The sequence below is a fragment of the Canis lupus genome, chromosome 5, assembly GCF_003254725.2.
Source record: "Canis lupus dingo isolate Sandy chromosome 5, ASM325472v2, whole genome shotgun sequence".
NCBI classification, from domain to species: domain Eukaryota; kingdom Metazoa; phylum Chordata; class Mammalia; order Carnivora; family Canidae; genus Canis; species Canis lupus.
The window spans coordinates 10,787,770-10,812,602 of NC_064247.1; the positions used below are offsets into that span (position 1 = coordinate 10,787,770).

The 24,833-nt window shown below is 45.9% G+C and overlaps 1 protein-coding gene and 1 long non-coding RNA gene across 6 annotated transcripts in view; one reads left to right on the forward strand and one right to left on the reverse strand.

Annotated features, from left to right (window-relative positions):
• Nucleotides 1-7,394, reverse strand: LOC112671154 (uncharacterized). Its single transcript, XR_003143428.3, has 4 exons — nt 7,180-7,394; nt 5,723-5,850; nt 3,391-3,452; nt 1-2,013 (listed from the first exon to the last, which is right to left on the reverse strand). It is a non-coding gene; the product is annotated as an uncharacterized LOC112671154 (long non-coding RNA).
• The window catches only part of SCN3B (sodium voltage-gated channel beta subunit 3), a 25,165-nt gene continuing 6,633 nt past the window's right edge, over nt 6,302-24,833 (forward strand). Inside the window, exons 1-5 of one of the 5 annotated variants that reach the window (XM_025465156.3) lie at nt 6,302-6,412; nt 7,686-7,767; nt 15,509-15,672; nt 18,227-18,452; nt 22,520-22,658. In XM_025465156.3, the coding sequence (XP_025320941.1) occupies nt 7,713-7,767; nt 15,509-15,672; nt 18,227-18,452; nt 22,520-22,658 (584 nt within the window). In that variant the 5' untranslated portion in view covers nt 6,302-6,412; nt 7,686-7,712. Of the gene's footprint in view, nt 6,413-6,746; nt 6,770-6,879; nt 7,319-7,685; nt 7,768-15,508; nt 15,673-18,226; nt 18,453-22,519; nt 22,659-24,833 lie in introns of those variants that run through there. The other 4 variants (XM_025465157.3, XM_025465159.3, XM_025465155.3 and 1 more) reach the window with 4 other exon arrangements.

Consider the following 24,833-nt stretch of genomic DNA (forward strand, 5'->3'; position numbering starts at 1 on the left):
AGACACAAGCAGAGGGAGAAGCAGGCTTCATGCAGGGAGCCCAACACGATACTCGATCCCGGGTCTCCAGGATCAGGCCCTGGACCAAAGGTGGCGCTAAACCGCTGAGCCACCCGGGCTGCCCCACCATTTCCTTTCTTTGGGAAATTTTACTCATCTACTCAAATATTGCCTCACTTTCCCAGCTATCTCCCTGCCCCCCAGGTTCAAAGTATAATCCATGGCTCCGTCTTCCAGGCTACCTGTATCATAACCACACAATTTGTTATTGTTTTAATGCCAGAGACTAATGCAATACCTGGCATTGAACAAGCACTTGGTAAACAAGTAAAGTTTAACAGTACACAAGTAATTTAATCTCTCTAATTCTCTTTAATTCTCATATCATGAGAATTCAACAAAATACCTTGTGTTCCTAAAAATAAAACTGTAAGATGAGGCCAAGCAGTTGTTCCTTTTTCAAAAAGAACCCCCCCACACACACAAAACAGACAAACAAGGAGTTTTTCATTCATTTTAATCCATGTGAGTTCTCTAAATAATGTGATTATAAACCCTCCCTGCTCTAGAAAAAAGAAAGGAAAAAAAGGGTGAAAGAAAGGAAGGGAGGAAAAGAAAGAAGGTGAAAGAAAGAAAGAAGGAAACAAACAAACAAACAAAGGAGCCTGGCCAGCTTAGTCAGTGGAGCATGCAACTCTTGATCTTGGGGTTGTGGGTTTGAGCCCCACATGGGTGTAGAGATTACTTAAAAAAATAAAATTGGAAGGAAGGAAGATATGCTGGGTTCATTTGTGTTTTTCTTGTGTACTTACTTAGATTCCAGAATTTTCCATAATACTTAAAGTTTTGTGAGTAGAGAGGTTATACCTACTTTCTCTCACATATAAATACACACACACACACAGAGTACTCATCTTAGAACTTCACACTACATAAGGAGTCATCAACTTTCTGATTGATTTGCACATGGAAGTATCTTTTGATGGTAAGATCTTTTTTTAAATTATTATTTTTTTATTGGAGTTCAATTTGCCAACATAGAGCATATCACCCAGTGCTCATCCCGTCAAGTGCCCGTCACCCAGTCACCCCATCACCCCCACCTCCCTTTCCACTACCCCTTGTTCATTTCTCAGAGTTAGGAGTCTCTCGTGTGCTGTCACCCTCACTGATATTTCCCACTCATTTTCTCTCCTTTCCCCTTTATTCTCTTTCACTATTTTTTATATTCCCCAGATGAATGAGACCATATAATGTTTGTCCTTCTCTGATTGACTTACTTCACTCAGCATAATACCCTTCAGTTTCATCCACATTGAAGCAAATGGTGGGTATTTGTCATTTCTAATGGCTGAGAAAATACCTTATAGGAAGTTAAGTCCTTAAGACTTTGAAGATGAAGAGCCTTGGGTGTGTGTCATAATTCTGCTGTATACAAAGTTGAATGAGCGAATCTTTTAACTTTTGTATTTATTTCCTAGGGGGGGGGGGAAGAGAATAGTGTCTACTCCTTAAAATCATTGTGAGGATTCAATGAGTTAATCCATACAAAGTGCATATCATTGTGGGACCAAAGCATGCTCTCAAATACTAAGATGATGATGAACATAATGATGTTGGTGATGAAAATTATAAGAAAGGTGTTGACAAATCACAAAAAGTTGGTTATTTTTTATCCTGTTGAAGTTAATAGCTGGGCACATCTCTGTAAGTATTAAAGAAATAATCTAAACAGGAGCCTAATACTTCTTGGTTTTATAAGATTTTACAAAATCCAAAACACATCCACGCATTAGTTCATTTGTGTTTACAGTAACTCTGGAGGACAGACAATTAGAGAGAGAAAATTGGTTCAGAGTGGTCAAGTGAAAGTACCAGTCCTATCTCAGAGTTGAAAGAGGCCTGAGACAGGCCTCCCATCCCCCACCTGGGGGTCATTTTGTGGTTTCTTTTTCTTCTTCTTCGATATTGTTTCTGATGAGCATTAAGTCAGCCAGGGCTCAGGTGTTGCTCCTGCATCAAACATCAGAATATCCGGAGTATTTAGGTCAGCAGCAAAGGCAATAATGACACTTATTTCTCCAAAAGTTTTTTTTTTTTCCCCTTCTCTCTAGCCTAAGATGCCCCACCAGAAACGCATTGAGAAATTACACTAGGCTAACAGCAATTCTTGAAATATAACTTTTCTTTTGAGAAGTTTGAAGTAACTTATCACCAATTTTATTTTCTTTTTTCCCATTCAAATGTTCAGATTATTATAACTTCCTATTAATAGCTTTCTCATGGATACATACCATGGGCCTCCCAAAGATTGGTTATGATCGGTGTGACACTGGCTTCTCTCGCATATAGGGTGTGTAATGAGTGTTTGTGGGGCACTCCCGGGTGTCAAGAATGTTCTGGCTTTCCTGATCGTTCAGATGAAATTCAATTCAATTCGACAAACATTTTTGGCCTCATTTTACCTATCAGGTTCTCTGCCATGTGCAGATGCAGGAAGGGATTGTATCGTCTGGTCCTCATGTCAGCATTTCCTGTCCTAATCCCATGCTTCCCTTGGCTGGTGACAGTAACCACACAGCTGGCAGTCAGGATGATGGAACGATTTGGGGGAGCCTGATATCTCCCAGTCCCACACGTGCTCTTTGGCCACAGTTTAAAATAAACATGTTTTTTTACTCTCCTTGTCCCACGGGTTGTGCACTATTTTTCAAAATCCATTAAGAATAGCAAAAGCAGGTCACTCGACTTGCTTACACTGGGCTCTGATTTCTGCATCTTGACTCTTGGTTCAGGTATGTGTTGATCTTGAAAAGCATCAATGGGCCCAAAGCGACTGTCCCATCTGTAGCTCCCCTGGTCCTCCCCACCCCCTACTTTTCAGTAGATAATTTTGCCTCCTTTACAAAGATCCGTATGTCTATCTTAAGGTCTCTACTCTATCTTTCCTCAGTGTCACTGCCCCCACTGCTGTCTCTAATGTCCCCCATGATCTTAGTGAAATAGGTTTCTTTCCTCAGGAAAAGTAATGTCTCCGTGCATATCTCAGATGCCTTTCCTCTTTCCATGTCTGTCATTCTTCCCCCTTCCACCTCAAAATCTCTACATATGTCAGGCCCCACTCCTTTCCTCTTTCTCAATCTCTGAGTACAATTGGCTGGAGTCCTCTTTCAGAAGGAGTATCTCTCAAGTCTCAATAATTTCTTTCCTTGTCTACTGTGGCATTGTGTCATCCTGGTCTTCTCCCATTTCTCTGATTTTTTTTTTTTCTGTTCCCTATATTGATTATGGCCTGGGCTCTTCACCCTTTCCACACTATTCTCATTCATCTGTTCATTTACTCATTCATTCAGGATTCGTAAAGGATCTAATAATCTGCCTTGTACCAACCTGGGCATAGGAGTACAGCAGCAAGCAGAACAAAAAAAGGCTGCTTTCATGAAGCTTGCATCCTGATAGGAAGAAACAGAAAATAAACAAGTGCATTAAATTTCAAACAAAGTGGGGCACCTGGGTGGCTCAGTCGGTTAAGTGTCTGCCTTCAGCTCAGGTCATGATCCCAGGGTCCTGGGATTGAGCCCCACATGGGGCCCCCTGCTCAGCAGAGTGTATGCTTCTCTCTCTCCCTCAGCCTCTCTCCCCTGCTCATACCCACCCCCCCTCTCTAATAAATAAATAAAATCTTAAAAAAATAAATTTCAGATAAAGTAATTTTGGATAATAAGAGAAGATATAAAGAACAAGAAGCAGGATAATGACATAGAGAGTAGCTTCAGGTGGGGAAGTGAGCAGGAAACTAGTTTAGAAAGTGTGACCAGGAGTGCCACTCACTCTAAGGAGAAGTCATTTGAGGCAAGACCTTAATGATAAGAAACTAGCCACAGGATAAAGAGCATTCTGGGAAGAGGGGACATCTGGCACAAAGGCTCTATGATGGGAAAAGCTTAATAAGTTTGAGGTACATTTTTTAAAATGTGAACATTGTGAACAAGATAAGTGAACAGCCAGTGCCCAGAGCAGGCCTTATTAGGCCATGGTGAGGAGTCTAGATTTTATTAAGGTGCAACGAAATACACTGAAGGGCTTAAAGCAAGGAAGGTACATGATCTTATAAAATACAAAAGATGCTCTAGCTACTGTTTGTAGACTAGAATGGATGGTTTCGTCCAACCACTGTAAGGGAAAGATAACCATCAAATTGGAAAGGGTTAAAAACAAAGCAGTAAAAAAGTAGCAAAGCCGAAATGGCAGAAAGGAGGAAGGCGTAACTGGAACAATTAAAATGAGTTAAAAACTCTTGAAACAAGGCAGAAGGTACTTGAGGGAACTCAAGGTACTTGCGAAAGTGACGGAGAGCCACTGCCAAAAATCAAAGAAAATGTCAGAAAACTGGAAAGACCAAATGCTCCTATTTTCAATAGAGGAGAGACAGGGGAAGGGTATATGCAGACCAGAAGCAAATACATGGTTCCTAAAATCTCAAGTAAAATCCTCAAAGTGACTAAAATGGGAATAGTAAACGCTTAGAAAAGAACATTGTGATTATTTCCTAATAGCACAAATGGATGTAAGAAAAATTATGTAAAATGAAGCCAATTCCGACTGTGGTAGTAGTGGTGGTTGTGGGGGTGGTGGTTGACAGATTTATCAGACGGAGAATACCTCAGTCGCTCTATGTATTTGGACCCATCCAAATTCATTTACTTTCAATAAAATCATAGAACCCCAAAGGTTGTTGGAACCTTATCTGTAATCTATTCCAAATTTCTAACCTATATGAGATTTTTTTCCCCTGCAACATCCCAGTAATTCTTTGGATAACGACTGCTTGAATGTAACAAAAGGTAATTTATTCCACTTTGGAAGCATTTGAAATATATTGCTGAACATCTATTTCCAAGTAAATGTAAACCATTAATCTTACCTCTTTTCTCTGGACCACTATCAATGTAATTTTTTTTCACATAGACCCTATGATTTAAATATTCAGTATGTGTCATGTTATAAATATGGAACATAGATACATTTCAGTATTTATTTATGATTGAGCAACCATACCAAAAAGTCTAATTAGTAGCGCATTATCAAGCTAGAGCGAGGCCTCTAAAATTGTATCAATGGACTCTTTGGGTTTTTTTCCCCCTATCTATTAAAAAACAAACAGACCTATGTTTAGATCAGGTGATTGTCAAGACTAGAAGTAAAACAAAGCTAAGGAATAGAGATATGTTGGATGATTCAACCCGGATTCAATAAGAGTATTAACAAGATGTGACAATTAGTTGAAACTGGTAAACGTTAACAGCAATAAATGTAGTTCCGTAATCATTTTCCCAAAATTCCGTGTATAACTAAAAGTGACTCTGCAACAGTTCAAGTGAAAAATACTTAGGAATTTTAATTGACCACAAGCTCATTAGGAGTGAGGCGGGGCAGTAAATGTATTTGAATAGACATACCCTCTCCCTCTAAAGCAAGTGTGGCTGTCATTCCCCTGGATTTACGCTGCTCGGACCACACAGGGAACATTATCCCCTGTTCTGGATGTCACTTTGAGAATCATGTTGACAAACTAAAAATCTTCCTGAGAGAGAGATGATAACAGTTGAAGGACCATTTAACGGAGTGTGGGGAGGGAAGAGGAGTACAGAGAATTCGATTGAATGTAAAAAAGAACTTTGAACAACAGAAGGAACTAACTTGGGAAGTAGTAAGCTCTTACCACTGAAAAAGGTGGAGCCTATTCATCAGGAAGGCTCTTGGGGGATTCATGAACTGGAAAGGCTGAATTATAAGAGCCAACTTTAACTTCTCTTCCAGGCTTAATTCACTGTGCTTCAAGGGCTTGGCCTTCAAAACAACGTAGAGTTTATGGCCTGGTGGCTCCCTGCCCAGGAAGATCCTATCTTGGAGAACCTTCTGCTGTCCTGTCATATGTTAGGAAAGAGAATTTCCTGCCTATGGTTCGTTTACAGCCAGCTGTTACTCTCCCGTTCTGTTTTAGGATATCAGGGTCAAGCTTCCCCTTTTGGAAAAGGAGCAGGAGGGACTAAGAAGGGCCTGGAGGGGGAAACTTTTGTATTAGTCTTTCATTTCAGCTCCAGGCATTCCTAATGTATTATGTCAATTTGAGTTTATAACAAATCTGAGTTCGAATTTAAAGTTTCAGGTTTCCCTTCCAGAGATGCGGCGGCGGGGGGGGGACTGAAACAGCTGCTAGGACTAGGGAGTGGCCAACCGTTGGAAGAAGCCAAACCACAATCTATCTGCTTTTTAAACTAAAAAAAAAAGGGGGGGGGGACAAGAAAAAAGAAAAAGCGATTAGAACAAGAGGGAGCTGCCCCCACGCCCAGCACCACTCGCGCGCTAAGGCTTGAGCACCTCGCTGGCGGAGGAGGTGAACACGGAACAGGTGCGCCTCACCCCTACCCCCCTTCTCCGCAACAGGGATTATCTTGCTGCGTTCGGTGTGCCCGGACCCCATTACTCAAGGCTGGACAAAGGCTAGAAGAGGAGCACAGAGGGGGACGGGCTGGGGGCGGAGTGGGGCGGGGGGAGCCCGGAGCTTCTCGTGTACAGTGTACATTACGGATGACATCATTGCCCGAAAGGGACCTGGCCCTCCCGTTCCTGGAGCTGGAGGCCGGCGAGCCTGTGCCCGCGCCGCGGCGGGGTCGCCGGGGGGTGTGCAGCGGCGCGAGGAGGCGTGCCCGGGGCTGGGGAGAGCCGCGGGGACCCGGAGGCAGCCGGCCTGCCCAGACACCGCGAGGTCTGGAGGGGTTTGCGCCGCCCCAGGCTCCACCCCGCGCTCGGCCCTGGGAGGGGCACGCCTGTTTGGGGGTGGGGAGCGTGTGCACGAGGGGTGGGTCCGCGGTGGCGGGCGGGGGTGCGGGGGCAGGACAGCCGCCTGCGCATGTCCAGGCTGACAGCAGACGCGGTCAAGGGGGACCCGGAGAAGGGCAGTTGGCCACCCGCCACCCAGGGTCGGGGCCCCGCACTACCTGGGGGCGAGCCCGGGGGAAGGGGCCCGCCCTCCCCGCCTCCTCCCTGCCTCCTCCCACCGCCACCCTCTCCCGAGATCGGCGGCCCGACCCAGGGAGCCTCCGCCTCCTTCCCCGCCCCTCCGGACCTTCCCGGGGAGCGGCGGGCGGGCGTGGACGGGGCCGAGGGGGAACGAACCTAGGAGCTCGGCCGGGGTGGCCGGGCGGCCTCGGGGGAGCGGGGCGCGCCCAGCTCGGGGAAGCCGGGGCACGCGGATGAAGCCGAAGCTGCGGGGCCTCGGCGGATCCTGGTCGGCGCGGCGCTGTTCCCAGGGGAGGTGAGAGGCGGCTCCGCATGGGCCCCGTGGACAGCCCGGCCGCCTAGAGCCAGCGCCGTTCTCCTCCAGCCGAGCGGGCGCGGGGCGCGGGGCGCGGGGCCGGGGGCGCGGGGCGCGGGGGGCGGGGGCGCGGGGAGGGCGCTGTCCGCGGTGCTGAACCGGATCCCGGCAACGGGCCCCGGGGACCGCGCGCTCCCCGGCTCGGGGCGGCGCGCCCGCTCAGCTCGGAGCCGAACCCCCCGCCCGGCTCGGTCGCGGGCCCTTATTTCGGTCCGAAAGTCGCCCCCTTGGGGCAGTTCGCCCCAAAGGGTTTCCTCGAAAGTATCAGAGAGGGCGAATTGTTGACCGCGGGAATCTCCCTGTGTAGCCCCGGAAGCCACCCGCCAGAAAAAAGATGCCTGCCTTCAACAGATTGTTTCCCCTGGCTTCCCTCGTGCTCATCTTCTGGGGTAAGTACCAGCCAGCCCCCTGCCGTGCGAGATGCAGAGAACAGTAATAATGCCACCGATAATAACACTTGATTCGTGTCGTTTGTGACAAAAAAGGAGCCCCGGTTGGCTTCCCTCTAGGCTTGCCTGCCAGGCACGGAAATCCATAGGGGTTCCATGAGAGCTGGGATTTTTGAGATTGGAAAAACACCTGCTTACTCTCCTGCTGCTTTATTCCTGAGCCACCCTTGCTGGTTTTCCCACCACTCCTCCTGTTTCCTGTTGATTCCAAAGTATTTTTCCCCCCTTTTCCTTTGCTGAAAGGGAATGCAGTCATGTTCATTATGAAAAATCTCGGTTGCATTTACATTTCATTTTTTTCAGTGAGAAATCGGTGGGTCTTCAGATTAATTCCCGTGCCTTTTTTAAAAAAGCCGGGTGCACGCATTTTGAGAGTGAAAACACTTTCTCTGTTGATCCATTTGTTTGATTCTAATAAGGGAAATAGGCTTCAGCCATTTGCAGCTATGGCTTTGATTAATAGGCACCTGGGCATTGCATCTTTATTCTTTTTCATGAATGTGCGAAGCTAAGGTGCTTTGGTATTTGGGAAGCTATGCGGTTTTTTTGCTTTCAGAAATGAATAGGTTCTTGTTTGCTGTGAGGAAATAAGGTGACCTTCTCCCTCCAAATAAGGAAGACCTTCACTTCCAACAGTAAGGCTGAGCAGAGTAGTGTCGGAGTGAGGTGCCTGCAAGTGTGTAGAGCGAGTTAACGAGTCTACGTGATAACATCTGAGTATGTGATTGAGAGTATGCTTTACTGTGTGGATGTGTATTCCTCGGTGTTTGAATGTGTGTGTTAGTGTATGTCTGAGCATGTTAGAATGGGCATCTGAATGGACTGGTGAGGATGTATGTATGTGTGTGTATGTGATGGTTGTGTAGTTGTGGGCATCTCTGTTTTGGTGCCTCTGATTAGACCCTCGGGTCAAATATAAGTGCTCTTCAGTTGATATATTGCTTCACATGATCTTCTACATTCCTACTTTTTCCATGCTTTTACCTTCCTCTATGCTAAAAATCAATAACCAGGATAATTAGAAGTGATCGTGCCCACCTGCTTTATTGAAACCGGGCATGTGGGATTATTCTCCCATGGTTGGCATGAAACTCATCCTGCCTGTGCAGTGGCAAATATGCTGATGGGAATTGCCTCTTTGCCTTAGTATCACTTTATTAAGCCTCCAGGAGTTACTGGCTGCCAGCATTATCTGGATTGTGCATGTGACCAAAAGCATTTTGTTCCTGTTGAACAAAATGCCTGATGAGACAGTCCTGGAAGGACAAAGAGGGAGAGTAATGCCAATCCCAAGGGTAGACTCACCGCCATCCATTCCCAGTAGAGTAGACTACACCTGAAGATGGAGCAGACATAATAGGTTGCCAATGATCTCACCTGCCTTGAAGATTTAAGGCTGGGATTTCCTCGGGGGGGGGGGGGTGGGAGGCTAAGACTAGGGACATGAGGCTTAGGAGAGGTTTGTCTGGCTGGATAAGAAAGTGTGGGTAAAGCAACGGGAAATGAAGTTGCAGACAAGGGCCCGGGTAAGATTCTACAGAGCCTTTCTTCCCAAACCTTAATTTAAATGTTTAGCATCCCTGCCTGAATTCCAGGGGTGGGGGTGGGCATGCCATTTTATTCCAGGCCTCTCTTAAGACTTACAGAGCTTGGCTTGGAGTCTTAGCTCTGGAGTCTTAGCTCTGCCGTTAGCTTGCTATGTAACGACCTTAGAGTATCTGGTTCCTCATAGGTAAAGTTTGGAAGTTGGAGCAGATAATGTCTAAGACTGAAGAGTAAGGAAATAGTTACAGAATATTGCTAAACTTGGCAGTGTCCACCCCTCTCTTCACTCCCACTCCCCACCGCACCCCAAAATAAAACCTTTGGAAGAGATGGGCACATCACACGCATGCTTGCTGATTCTCAGCTTCTTTATAACCAGAACACTGGTTCACAAAACTTAAAAGCTGCAGAAGCAAAGAGGGATGGTTTGGGAAACTTGATCATCAGATGTAAGAGAAAGAGCCTCAATTCACAAATGCAATTTCATTTTATTTTATTGAATGTAATTCTAGTATTTGAAGACCACTTCGACTAGATAAGTTCTCCCTTCCCAAGTTGATTTTTCACATGATGCAATATGAATGGAAAGACTCTTTTCCATGATATTACTTTCTGCACGTATTGAAGAGTTCCCTTATTTCCTTTAACAAAGTATATAATACGTAATTAAAAAAAAAACTCAACACTTGCCTGGTGCATTATAGTTTGCAAAGCATTTTTCAATTCATTACTTCTTTTTGGTTACCCTATCAATCCCTGGGGGTGTTCAGGGGGAAAGTAGTATTATATCTAATTTAGAGGTGAGGAAATGAGCTCAGGGAGAGGGAAGAACTTGCTAGAGAACTCTTGTTTCCTGATTTCAACCTTCTAGTACTTATTCTAGTACCTCTTATGGACACATGTGCTGCTATGCTGGATTGCCAGATGGTTATCTGTCCTTTCATCCTTTTTCTGAGCCCCCACTCTTCCTCCCCTCCGTCACGCCATTGCCTTACCTGCTTAGCCTGTAGGTCCAGGTCTACTCTTCCAGGTGTCTGCTGTATTGGGGCATGTTTTCCTCTCTTCCTCCTAGCAGCCCACCTTGCTGCACCCCATTCTTTCAAGGATCTGCTAAGTGACTGGCTAATCTGATAGACAAATCACTTCAGGGTGTTAATATCTACAGATAACTTCATTTATTATCCTCTTTTTTAAAGTATTTACATTCTAATCAGAGTCTTTATTTATTATCTTACCACAAAGAAAAACATTCTAGAGCAAAATGGGCTTGGGGTGGGGCGAGGTGCAATGTAGTAATGCCCAAAGAAGAAAAAGAAGAAAAAGATTTGGGGGCATGAGAGGAGTGAGTTCAGTACATTACTCTCCACCTCATAATAGATCGATACCATTCCTTAGTTAAATATAATCATTAGTAATAACATCACATTCTACCTTCTCAGAAGTTTCTTCACTATTACCATGGAAATTGAAGAAGAGACCAAAGGTCCAATGATTTGGCCAAGATTATTCCAGGAGTTTATTACTTACAGTCAGCCATGTGGCTTGATTACCTGCCATATGTACAATGTTTCTTGGATATCTAGAGAGTTTCATAGACAGAGCGGCAGTCTCCATGGGGTGGAAAAACAGATTTCACCTCTTTTTTTTTTTTAAGATTTTATTTATTCATGAGAGACAGAGAGAGAGAGAGAGAGAGAGAGAGAGAGACAGACAGACAGACAGAGGGAGAAGCAGGCTCCATGCAGGGAGCCCCACACGGGACTTGACCCCGGGTCTCCAGGATCACACCTTGGGCTGAAGGCGGCGCTAAACCACTGGGCCACCTGGGCTGCCCTAGATTTCACCTCTTGATGGAAGGAGCCACAAGTTATGTTAGCAAAGGTCAAGCAAAGAGGGATGAGAGAATTTTGTGGCCATTTTGTGTACTATCTAGACCCCCATGAGCAGAATTCTTATGCCTTGAAATTGAGCTTTGGCCATGAGAAGGGAATCAGTCAGTAGCACTTGCTCTCTGATGATACCTTAGATTATTGTCATCTCAGGCAGCCCGGGTGGCTCAGTGGTTTAGCACTGCCTTCAGCCCAGGACCTGATCCTGGAGACCCTGGATCGAGTCCTGCATCGGGTTCCCTACATGGAGCCTGCTTCTCCCTCTGCCTGTGTCTCTGCCTCTCTCTCTCTCTCTCTTTGTGTCTCTCATTAATAAAAAAATAAATAAAATCTTAAAAAAAATTATTGTCATCTCGGGAGCAACTCAGGAAAAAGGGAGACTGCCATGCTATCCATAGTCATATCCTGACTGCATAGATTCTGTTTGTCCTTCTTTAACCGTAAACGATCTGACTGTGCTTCTATTTAAGACCAATTCATCTACTTGTTCACTAAAGTACATCGCCTGTCACCTATTCAAGGGTGTTGGTCCAGTAAATTATTCCTTTTCAAACCCCAGCAGCTCTACTACCACCTTCATCCAAGCAAAACCATTGAGTTGTCTCTCGGTCTGATCAGCATACCAGCCTCTTAACTATTCTCTTTGCTTCCATACTTGTCCTTCCTCACCTCTTCCACTTATTCTCAACATAGCAGTCAGATCATGTAATTTTGTATAAATCATATCATTCTTCCACTCAGAAGACTCCAGGGTTCCCCATGTCACTCCGAGCAAAAGTCAAAATTCTAATTGTGTAGACCAGCTGTGATCTAGCCCCGGCTTATGTGTCCTTCTTTCTCACTTTGTTCCCTGTGCTTTATCATGCTCTTTGCTTTCAATAGACACTCCAACCCTAGGATCCTTGGAATGTTCTTTCCTCTACTTGGCACACTTGCTCACAGATATTCATATATTTCTTCTTTCCCTCATTTTTTTCCTTCAGTGCCTGCTCATTGTCACCATCTCCATGAGGCTGTCCCCAATGTGCCTATGTCCCTCTTTTTACTCATAGTACTTATTGTAATGTATCTTATTTTTCTCACCCTCCCCTGGGATGTGTAGACTCCATGAAAACAGGGATGGTTTCTGTTTTGTTCCCAGCTGTATTGTCACTGCCTAGAAAAGTGCCTGGCACGTGATAAGCACACAATATATTTGTTGAATAGCTAACAAGCAGATGAAGGGTAAAATACCTTAACAAGTCATATGCGTACAAAGCACATTCCTATAAATCACTCCATAAAATACTGTATTAGATAGATGTTATTTTCAGCATGCTGTTGATGAATATACTGAGTCTCAGAGGTTAAAGAGTAGATAAACTGAGGCCTTCAGCTGCTAAGTACATCTTCATCCTGCCTCTGTATTTGTTCCTGTGCGTTCCTTGGTACATTTTCCTATCCTGCTTTGAAGCCATCATCGCTGAACTAACTTAATCTATACCAGGTCTCATTAAATATGAATATGCCCTAAGGCTGCCTGCGACACAGAGTTCTCAATACACATCCTCTATTCATTCCCAAACTTTTGCACAGACCACACCTTCTTTTCTCTTTTTTTTCAACCAGGTCAACAATCAAGACTTCAAACACATCACACTCTGAAAGTGTTTCTGATCAGTTCTTTCTAGATACAGAGCCTCTCTCCTTGGAAGTGATGGTCCATATGCAGAAGCAGGAGATCTTCTTGCAGACTACCATATAAGACCAGCCTCAGCTTGCTTGAGAGTTTTAAAACCAATTAATTTGATTTTACTTTGATGTTCTAAGTTCCATCATAGTGCCACTTGTTTGTTTTTATAGAAAGGTGACTGCCATCTGCAGTGCCTCATTCGGATACGTCCGGAGTGTTGAAAGCGTGACTACCCCATGTTCTCTGACAAATGGATCTTGAGAGCTTGTTTGTAGGTTCTAGCAGGGGAGCACAGCTTCTCATATGCCCTTGACAAAGAATGGCCCTCCTTTATAAGATTGTCCTCTTCAAGTGCACAGCTTTGGGAGGGATGCACATGGGGCAGTGAGGTAGGAAGGGGACACCTGCCTAGCCAGCCAGTTCAGCCAAATCCACCCTGGCAATCAGTGAGGTGAGAAATTCCAGTGCCACTTGTTTTTTAAACTCTGTGTTTAATAATGACAATTTTTGCCTTCAAAGTCAGTCAAATGTAATTTATTTTTTGACTCAATTAGTTAGTCAATCTCATTTTAAGCTCTAAACCTCTGTTTTTAGAATGAATTGTTTGCCAATACAGAAACAGACTAACCATTTACAGTGTAGTAGCTTTTTTTAAACTTTATTTCTTTTTTTGTATATTTTTATAGTGGAGTTCAGTTTGCCAACATATAGCATTACACCCAGTGCTCATCCGTCAAGTGCCCCCCTCAGTGCCCGTCACCCAGTCACCCCATCCTCCCACCCACCTCCCCTTCCACTACCCCTTGTTCGTTTCCAAGAGTTAGGAGTCTCTCATGTTCTGTCTCCCTCTCTGATTTCTCTCTCATTTTCTCTCCTTTCCCTTTAATCCCTTTCACTATTTTTTATATTCCCCATATGAGTGAAACCATATAATGTCTGTCCTTCTCCGATTGACTTACTTCACTCAGCATATTACCCGCCAGTTCCATTCACATTGAAGCAAATGGTGGGTATGTACTAGCTTTTAAATATCAATGTGTATGGCTTCATTTTTTTTTTTAGGGCTTCTGTTTTTATTATTCATGAGAAGGTAGCATCAGAAGGGGCCCTAGAAGTCCTGATATAGGAATCTTTCATGGTCATCCCACTTTTTAATCTTCCATACAATGAAGTGTAAACTCTTTACCAAATATTTTTTTGCATTAAGTGAACAGCTTTAGCACCAGAAAACTCTTTCTCTCTCTCTTTTTTTTTAATGAGCTCAACTTACTTTCTTATAATTTCTGGAATTGGACAGAATTTATTTTCTTTTCCACAGGCCTCCCTTCAAATATTTGAAGACAGATAAGTTCTGTGTCCAAGTCAGGCACCCCCTCGTCCTCCCATCTGTTTTTCCCCAGATTTTTTCCCCAGACCCTTCTCCATCTTGCTCCCCTCTGGGCATGCACTCATTGAACAACTTTCTTTTGCAAAACGTGACACCCTGAACTGATTATAATGATCCAGATTTGTTCTGAACAGTGCAGAGGCACTGTTTCTCATTCTGTACATTGTACATCTGTTAATGCAGCCCACATTTGCACTTGCCTTGTTGGCAGCCACATCCCACTTTTGACTCATTCTGAAAGTACAGTCTGATGTACTTGCCTTTTTTTTATGGGTTACAAGTTTCTAGAGGGCGGGGACTGTAAGTCCAGACCTCCATATGGCATGTAAGGTGTTCCCCCCAATCTGACCTCTCTCCAGATTTTAACTTTGGTTCTCTCTACTCCTCTGCAAAGACGACTCTCCACTCCAGACGAGTGGTCAGTTCACTGTCTTCCTCAAGGCTGCTCCATCTCCCACCAGGCATCAGAATTACCTACATTTTTTCCATAGACTTCAGATTTAGTTACATCTCTCTGAGGCTTGCAAACATCTGACCCCTCATAGAAAGGTCTTCACAGTGTGGTTCTAGCTCCCTTTCTAGACCCCAGCCTCATCTTCCTTCTCTTTCTCTCTCCCCAGTCCCACCAGGAATAATTGTCCCTCCTCTGGGAACAGAACACATCACCAGCATGGCATTCATCATAGCCCCATTTAATGATACGTAGGAGTATGTGTTCCCTGCTAGACTATAAATGCCTTTCGGGTGTGGTTAGTGTTTCGTTCATCTTTGTGACTTAGCCTAGCATTAGGCCTGGCATAGAGTAGAGTTCAGTGAATGGTGGCTGAATGAAGGGTTGCATGGATGGTCAGTGAATGGGTGTGTGTGCGCCCCCTGTTTCCCACCAAGACTCTAAGCCTTTGAGGGTAGGGCTCTAGGCTGTACCACATCCCAGCTGCATCCTAGGAGGCTTTCGGTAAATTCTGAGTCATGCATGGCTCCTCTAGCTCACTCCCTGCCTGCTCTGAGTGAGCATCCTTGGGGAGCACAGGTGAAGATGTACATACATGTCCATGCGACTTTCAAGTTTGTCTCATGATTCTTGCTTCTTTGTCTCTTCTCCCTCCCTCTTATTCTCCAATGTTGCTCTCCTGGTACTTGCCTCCCCAATACCTCCTGTTCCTTCCCTGTCTCCCGGCCTCTCTCCAGTCAATGTCTGCTTCCCTGTGTGTGTGGAAGTGCCCTCGGAGACGGAGGCCGTTCAGGGCAACCCCATGAAGCTGCGCTGCATCTCCTGCATGAAGAGGGAGGAGGTGGAGGCCACCACCGTGGTGGAATGGTTCTACAGGCCCGAGGGCGGTAAAGATTTCCTTGTATGTCTGGCTGCTGACTCTGGCCTTTCTTCTTTCTTTTCGTTTCTTTCTTTCTTTTTTTTTTTTTCTGGCCTTTCTTTTACTTGCCTCTGCTGTTATGTGCCTGGCTCCTGAGAGTCTGGGGAATGAAGATCTGACAAATACTGGCTCTTTCTTTTCAAAGCACTGACAGCTCCCCAGCAGATAACTGACAGCCCAGCCTCTGTGAAAGGAAGGGCACTTGGCCAGCTGTGAGCAGTCCTGGTCATGAGCAGGGGAAGGGGGAGGAGAGAGAAACAGCGCTTAGAGCCTACTGTGTGCTCGGCACCCAATAAGGCACTTCGCAGGTGTTTAATTTTCTGCACCATTGGAGTGGATGGATTAAATTGGTAGAAAAATTGAAATGACACTCAGCGTCATTAAATGGAATAGCGTAGGTTAGCTTGCTGAAATCTCACAATCTCAGGGCAGTAAGAGTGACAGGAATGACCAAACTGCTCTTCAACTGGCGTGCCCAGCACAGCATCCATGATGAGTGAAATATTTAAATAGTTCTATACTGGATATTTGCTGTGCCAAGCCTCCCTAGTGGTCTCACCGCCATCGGTCCCACCAGGAACCTGCGGATCTCCTTATGTTCTAGAAACTAAGGAATCACCCTAACAGAGCAGGGAGCCTCCAAGACTCTGCCCTGTGCCGTGGCTAATGTCAATTCTGATTGGTTGGTGCCACGGCCAATGTGGTTGGTACACGCTTTGAATACCATCTTGGGGATGGCTGGACTCTGGAACCTCAATGCCTGGGTTTGAGTCTTGATTCCACCACCTATGAGCTCTGTGCCCTGGGACAGTCTGCTTCAGCCCTGTGCCTCAGTGTCCTCATCTCTAACATGGAGATGCAAACCATAGCAGCCTCAGAGAACTGTTACCTTCAAAGTTGTTAGCTTTAATTTTTAATGCATTTAGAAGAGCCCTGGAATATAGGAGGCATGATATAAGTGTTTTCTGGAGAAAAGGTATAAGTACATAAGTGAAGCTACTGAGGTCCAAAGAAGTCAAGTTGATTAGAGAGCTTAGATTCGAACTAGGGACACAAAGCTCTTTTTACTGCACTATGCCACCGTCCCAGAGGCAAGTTTCTTTCCTACAAAGACTTCTTGGAGACAACAGCAGGGTGAAGTTGAGTGTATGCTCCAATCGGGTGCCAGAACTGGAACCAGTAGACTCCCCTGAAATCTTGGGATTCGCTCAGAGTTGACTGTGACCAAGGCTAGTCCCCAGGTCACAGGCACCTGGATGTCTGGGCCAGAGGCAAAGGCCCCCAGTGGCCTCAGCCTGGTTGTGTGCTAGCCACCGACTTTGTTTCCAGGTCTGCCCAAAGTGAGTAGAAGTTGACTCAGACAGAAGAAAGGAAACTTCAGAAGGTAGTAGTGGCCGTACAAAGCAATGCTGTCTCCTAGGAATTTTTGTGAAAGTGGAAATGTTCCATATTCATGGTGTCCAGTACAGTAGCCACGAGCCACATGTGGCCACTGAGCCCTTGAAATGTGTCTTGTGAGTTTTACATTTTATTTAATTTCTAGTCATTTAATTTTTCATGTAAATAGCCACACGTGCCAAGTGGAGACCAGAATGGACAGCACAGCCGTAGAGAATAAGACGGTGGAGGTGTCTGAGAAAAGAAGTTTTGAGACCGCATTTCAGTTATTATTCAGCCCAAAGTGAAAGACATGAGGTGTGCATATCACTTTGCAGCTCTCTGCTCGTCTGTGACACTTTGGCATCCTGGGTCCCAGTCTGTCGCCCACCCAGACTGGCCACATCCCCTCAGTGAGAACCAGATCAGAGAGTCAAGTTCTGAGGCCGAGGCTTTCAAATGTCTTTGTGACTCAGGAAGCTGGCCTTCCTGGTCTCTATGCCCTGTTCTCTCACTGGTGCCCCGGTGACCCATCTTACTCTCTTTTGCTCTCTCTCTCTCTCTCCTTCCAATTTTTTCTTTCTCTCAGTTTCCCCCTCCTGGTCTCCTGTATGCTTCATTTACCTTTTTTAAAAATAATTTTTAAAAGATTGTATTTATTTATTTGAGAGAGAGAGAGAGCACGAGCAAGAGGAAAGGCAGAGGGAGAGGGAGAAGCAGATGACTCACTGCTGAGCAGGGATCCTGATTCGAGGCTTGATCCCAGGACTCTGAGATCGTGACCCGAGCTGAAGGCAGATGCTTAACCGACTGAGCCACCCAGGCGCCCCTTCACTCACCTTCTTTTGTTTTCTTTCTTTGCACCTCTTTTTTCCTGCCAGCCTCCTTCCTGCCTCCCCCTTTCTGCATCTTCCTTTGCTGTGTCTGAATATCCCGATACATGTTTACCTTTGCTCACGTTTCCCTGCCTTTCTCTCTTGCCTGCCCTCCTCCAAGCCTCCTTCATCCTACACCCACGCTTGGGATCTCCTTGTAACACTGTCCCCTTTCTCCTCTGTCCATGCACAATTCTGCTCTTTTGCTCTGACCTGTCCCCATCCTGGCTCTCCCGCCCTATTTTCTCTCCTGGCCCTACTCTCTTTTGCTTCTCTACCTGCAGATCTATGAGTATCGAAACGGCCAGCAGGAGGTAGAGAGCCCCTTCCAGGGACGCCTGCAGTGGAACGGGAGCAAGGACTTGCAGGATGTCTCCATCACTGTGCTCAACGTCACCCTGAATGACTCTGGCCTCTACACCTGCAACGTGTCCCGGGAGTTTGCTTTTGAAGCACATCGCCCCTTTGTGAAGACCACACGGCTGATCCCCCTCCGAGTCACTGAGGAGGGTGAGGCTGGGGCCACAAGTTCTCTGGGGTGCCTTGCTCTTGGGGAGGGAGGACGGTGGGTTTCCACACAAATGACACCCTTGCAGAGTGCAAAACCCACTTATCCGGAGCAGTGATATCTGAACATGTCACCGTTGTCTTCCTTTAGTGGCCAGCTGAACTGCAAACTGCCTGACAGCTTGCCTCTCTGCACCTTTCCTCAAAGCAGAAAGGCTCAGAGATGACAGTAGAATGACCTTTTCCTTGATCCTCTGATTCTCATCCTTGGAGAAAGAGGACGGCCTCCATGAGGCCTAAAGCTGCCAAACCAGCTACACCTGCTTCTCTGGCTTGTGTTGAATCCCTGACTCGATGGGCACAGGGAATCTCATGAGGATATCTGGAGGCCGTCTAACCCTCTTGTGTGTAAGCCACACGTAGCCCTGAACCATCCATGTTCAGACTCCAGCAAGCCTCCAAGTCCCCCGCGGGACTTTTTAAAATGCAGACTTTCTGATTCGGTAGATAGATAGAGCCTGGGAATTTGCACACCTAACGGATTGCCAGGAGATGCCCATGCTGCTGGGGACCACACTTTGAGAACCACTGCTCTAAACCAGAGTTTGACCATCTTTTGTCTTCTGTCTCCCTCCACAGTAATCACACAAGCAACCCTCCTTCCCCATCCCCGGCATCTCTCATCACATAACCTCATTCTTGACTGGGAGAAAAAAAAATACCACCTTTCTGGTCTTTAGTTTAAAATCTTCAGATTTCCCACAGCTAGTTTCTTGTTAGCAAAGTGGGCAGAGGGGACTTTTCCTTCTACTTCTTTTCCTTCTACTGCCAACGCAACTCAAATGTCTCTGTTTTAATCTGGTCCGGAATCTTGAGAGTTGAAGTTTGAGTGTTCTCAAACACCATTCTCATTCTGCCTTCAAGGGACTCCGGGAGTTGCGGCTCCTAGCCCCTTGCTAACACTCCCTCACGTGTCAGAAGAGTGATATATGCACCTCCTTTTGTGTTTTCTCATCCAGGTTAAATGATGGTTCCCTTTTTTCTAGCCTGTTCTCAGGCGATCTATTTCTGGCATTATCACTGCCCCAAGATACAGGATGGTGAGCAGGCAAGAGGTGTGGGGCATGAAAGAAGAGGTCAAGATCAAGATAGGGCTCTTCCTAGGATTCCCAAGAACCCTGACTTCCAAGTCACGAGTCTGATTTTTTTTCTCATGTTATTGTGATAGAATTCATGAAGCACACTTGAGAGCAGATGGCAGGGCAAGAGATGTCATGATTTGGTCCTGATGAGGACAACAGGACTAAAACGAGTAGGTCAATTCTGAACGAGCAGAAGCACCCTTGGACCACTGGCATTTAGGCCTGATGAGCTGTCTTCCCCCTCTGAGCACATCTCCTCTTGTGTACCTGGAATGGGTTGGACTGGAAGCTCTCTAAGGTATTTTTCTGTTCAGAAGTTCCATTATCCTCTCTGTTTACACACCTCTTCTCCCCGGGGAAGAGAAGCCGGCGCCCTCTACTGCTCACCACCAGGAACTTGGCTGTGCCCGCCGGACCCTGGGAAGGTGCCTGTCTCACCCGCTGCTCTCTCAGGCTTTTGCCTCCAGTGGAAAGGGTGGCGAAGCTGAACCAGGCCGCCTGCTGGGCACCAGAACAAGGCTTGGGCCAGAATAGAAGGAAAACAAGTCTGTCATCAGAACCACAGAGCCTCTCGGAATGGTAGGGCTGGAGGGAAGCTTGGCTCTCATTTCATCCAGGTGTTCTGAACAAAGAGCAGGAGTCAGAATCACCCAGGGGGCTTTCCTTCAGTGTAGACATCTCTGTACACTCCTGTGGGTATGTGTGAGTTCGGCAGTTGGAGTGAGGTCTGGCTTATGTCATAGAAATGACTCCCCAGGTGATTGCTTGGAGGGTGTGGCTCTGGTGCCTCTCATTTTGTGGTGGGGAGATCAGTGAGGGGCTTGCCTAGGGACATGAAGCGAATTAGCACCAGGTGCAGGACTACAAGCCAGATCTTTCGCCCACCAGGCTACCTCTCTGTCCATTGACTCTTTTTCCTTCTACTACCATCCCACTCCTTGCTACTCTTTTTTTCTTCTCCTTCGTTTCATGACTTTTTTCCTTCCTTCCTTCCTTCCTTCCTTCCTTCCTTCCTTCCTTCCTTCCTTCCTTCCTTCCTTTTCCTTTTCCTTTTCCTTTGTGACCCCATGGCAGCCTGAGAACACCCCCACCCACATTCACTGCTCTCATGAGGCTCAGAGCCACACGCTCCACCTTGACACACCCCACTACATTTCCTCCATTCCTATGTTCTCCCAGAATCTCTCTGGTTCTCTTTGTTCAAGATGAACTTATCCTACCCTAAGCTTTGACCTCCTGGCTCTAAGACAAAAATCTAAGATCTCTTCACCTAGAAGTGACTAAAAATACTGAGCATGGATGGCTTCTTCCTGTGCTATTGCATTTAAAAAGCATGTTCCTTGAGATGAATGCATCACAAATCAGGTAATGTCGAGCCCACAAAAAGGCATTTGATGTGCATGGTGTTCTTCTGTGCCTCAAGCTCCATCTATGACCTCTAGCCTCAGGAGGTCCAGCATCCAGGAAACGTGGGTGATCCTGGAGTCTTTGGACTGCTTCTCAGAGCTGAGGGTCATGGTAGGAGCTATTCTGTGCTTTTAATGAGCGAGGCCTTATGGATGACCGGGGCCTATGAATAACCGAGGAGCATGAATCTAATTCACTGGTAGGAGTTAGCAACAGAATATGTGGCTGCAATCTTCTTTCCCATGAGAAAGGAAGATGTATCAGGACAATTTGCCATATATCATATTTTAATTGTCATTTGGGTTGGCCGTGAAACAAAGATCGATATTTATTTATATTCATTCATTCAACAAATACTTATTGAGTACTTCAGACACGCCGGGATGAAACGACAGGTGGATAATTCAGAAATATGTAAAATGTGTTCTTAATAAGCAAACACTCACTAGAGAAGAGAGAGAAACACATCACAATAACAACGGACGGATGAGAAAAAGTGCTCAGAGGAGAGGCTGAGGCAGGTTTCACAGAGCGGGGGACTTTGGTGGCACTGGGAAGAATGGTCAGGGGATGGAAAAGCAGGAGAGGATATGGGGACAGAGGTAGCAGAGGGAGTCCAGTCACAGAAGGGGAAATGAGGAAGGGGAAAGAGGGTGAAGAAAAGTCCACAGATCCCCAAAGACCACAGTGTATATGAGAAGTGACGTTTTGCTGGTGCATCAAGCAGAAATGAGGAGAAAAGAGCCGGACTGTGAATGGTCCCACATGCCCTGTTAACAGAGTTTGGTCTTTCTCCTGAGGGCAGCATGGAACATGGAGGGTTTTAAGCATGAAAATGGCAGGATCAGGTTTGTATTTCAGAAAGTCTGCTTAATACATGGAATGCTCCAGTTCTCATTTCTGTTTGGTTTTGGGATGACCTAGCAGAAAAGTGGGCTGGGAAGGACCCTGTTTCCCATCCAGACGTGGAGAGAGCACGCCCAGACCACGGGCAGGCTGACCGTACTGGCCCCACACATGTGTCCCACCCTCTCTCCCTCTGCCACCCTAAGCTCAGAGGACACAGGTGGTTGGACGGGATACGCTCCCCACATCTGTGTGGACCTTCACATCTCACAAGATATTCTTGAACACGCCAGGTAATGCAATGGTGTGAACGGTTTTACCCTTGCCTTACATTTTAGGCAAATGGTCTCAAATAAGGGCAATGATGATTCACACAAAATAGGGACGCAGCTCTTATATCTCAGGCCGTTCCAAGATTGCTTCCACTGCTCTATTATTTCTTCCACTCCTCATTCCTCCTCAACCCCCACCCCAGAAGAAAGTTGGTGAGAAAGCTGACAGACAGGAGCATCAGAGGATATTAAATCACTCTGAAGCCTTCTTGAGTTCCTTAGAACCAGTACTTACTTAAGCCATTAAGCCATTCTTAAAAATAGGTCTCATATATCTCTGACCCAGTGACAGCTCTGGGTTTGTTGGACATGCACATTCTAAGCCTCATTGTCCCCCTTGCAGCTGGAGAGGACTTCACCTCTGTGGTCTCAGAGATCATGATGTACATCCTGCTGGTCTTCCTCACCTTGTGGCTGCTCATTGAGATGATATATTGCTACAGGAAGGTCTCAAAGGCTGAAGAGGCGGCCCAAGAAAATGCGTAAGTTCTAAGATGCCAACATAATGCTAGCTGGCCCCTTCGAGTGCTTGCTGTCACGGGTGAGGTGCTAAGCAATTGACACAGTCCTCCACTCTCCTCACCACGATCTTCAAGGGAGGCTGAATTAATATACCCACAGATGAGAAAACTGAGCTCGGGAGAGTTTGCCCAAGGCCATTGTAAGAGGCAAAGCAAGGTTTTGATTTGTGTCTGCTAACTCCTAACCGGTACTGTTAACCTCTGATGTAAAAGCCCATAAGCTAAAAACAAAACAAAACAAAACAAAAAGCCATAAGCTGCCATCACAATCCTATGAAGTTAGCATTATTATGACCATCTTATAGATGCTAACACAGGCCTATGGAGGTTAAGTGGCTTGCTGAGGCCACAGATACTGAGAGGAGAGGCTGGGATTTAGGCCCATCTATTCCAAACATTCATGTTTTTGTGTCACTCTCAGCCATTTGTTGTACACTGTGGAACTCACCAGGCCACCTGGGCACTGCCTTTTATTAGCTACGGAGCTCCGAGCCACATGTTCTTCATCCTGGACCTTGGCAGCAATCGAATACCCATGTAGGGGCTCTCATTCCCCAATGTCCAGAGTGTGCCTTTGCCATTTTCGCCAAAGCCCTGGTCACTCAGGAGTGAGCACATCTAAGCAATGGTGGGGTGTGAGGGTCGAAGAGGCCGCTCTGGCCTGTTGTTCAGGGAGAAGAAAAACAGAACTCCTAGATTAAAAGGCTAGCAACATCGCTGAAGCGGTATCCTAAAAACCGTAGGCTTTTATCACTTAAAAATGTTTGATAAAGAAAGTGTTTTGCATGATATCTATGATCTCAGAAAAGTACAAATTACAACTGATATGAGGATAGAAAATAATGTGCTGGAGAGGCTGTCATTCCTGATGAAACCTGGGTGCTTGGATTTTAGTGCTTGGACAGAAAGTGCCTACAACTCGGCCAGCACAAAAGACAGAGCTGGAACCGAGGCCCCCAGCAGAGCCAGGATCCCCCAAGGGCTACAACATATGCAAAGGACAGACCAGAAAATCCGTCCACCAACCTGGGGGAAAACCCAAGGAGACTTACCTATCTTGGCCTGACTCCCAGATAGAAACATAAAAGATTCTTGAGAATGAGTAACCACAAGCCTGCACTCACAATGTTCGGGATTTAAATTTATACTACCTACAGGATCCAGAAGTCTCTAAGCTGAAAAATTCAATTAAAAAATTAGTCCCCAGACAGTGATAACCATGTAGAAGCAAATGAAAACCCATTCTGAAGGGACCGTCTCTGAGCTGAGGCTTACCAGGATTCCCCACACTCAGCGCTGCTGAGTCTGATTTCAGTCTGATCCAAAGCTACAAGCTGCAGCAGGACATGAGCCAGCACAAGCAAGAGAAGAAACAAATGGCAGGATTCAATCCCAGGAACTTCAGACACTTGGTAGAATTTAGAAAACGAGTCGGTCTAAAAGAGTTAAAGCAATACAAGGATGAACCAGGAGCATAAGAATATAATAAGTTGCTAAGGAAAACCAACAGGCAGATTTTTAAATAGGAATTTAAGAAATCTGGACGTGAAACAGGTAGTCAATAAATTTTAAAACCCTGTGGAAGGGTTCAGCAGATCAGATGCAGACGAGCAGGACGTCAACGTAAGGAAGTCAAACAGAATGAAGCGCAGAGATCTAAACAGATGGACTAGTGCAATGAAACACGAAGAAGGAAATGGAGAGTGTCCATCAGAATAGGACAGACGAAATGGAGGAGAAACAATATCCAGAGATACAGTGGCTGAGAAAAAGCACTTCTCCTCCGATCCAGGAAGCACGACGTGTCCTGAGCAGGATACATACTAAATCAAAACACCAGTCATCTCTGAACTGCTGAAGGGCAGCTACTCAGGTAACCTCCAGCAAACACCGGCTGGGTTGGAACGGCCAATAATTTAGAAACATGTCTCGCTTCTATTCAATATTAAATTGCAGAACCTAGGTAATGTACTCAGTAAATACAAAGTTAAAAAAAAAAAAGAGTAAAAACTATAAGGGAAGACACCCAAGTATCCTGATTCACACCCAGTATATTTATCTGTCGTTGGTTATCTATCTCCTCTGAAGTTTCCCAGGTGTGATGGGAGGACAAAGATAGACCAAAGGAAGAGGCTG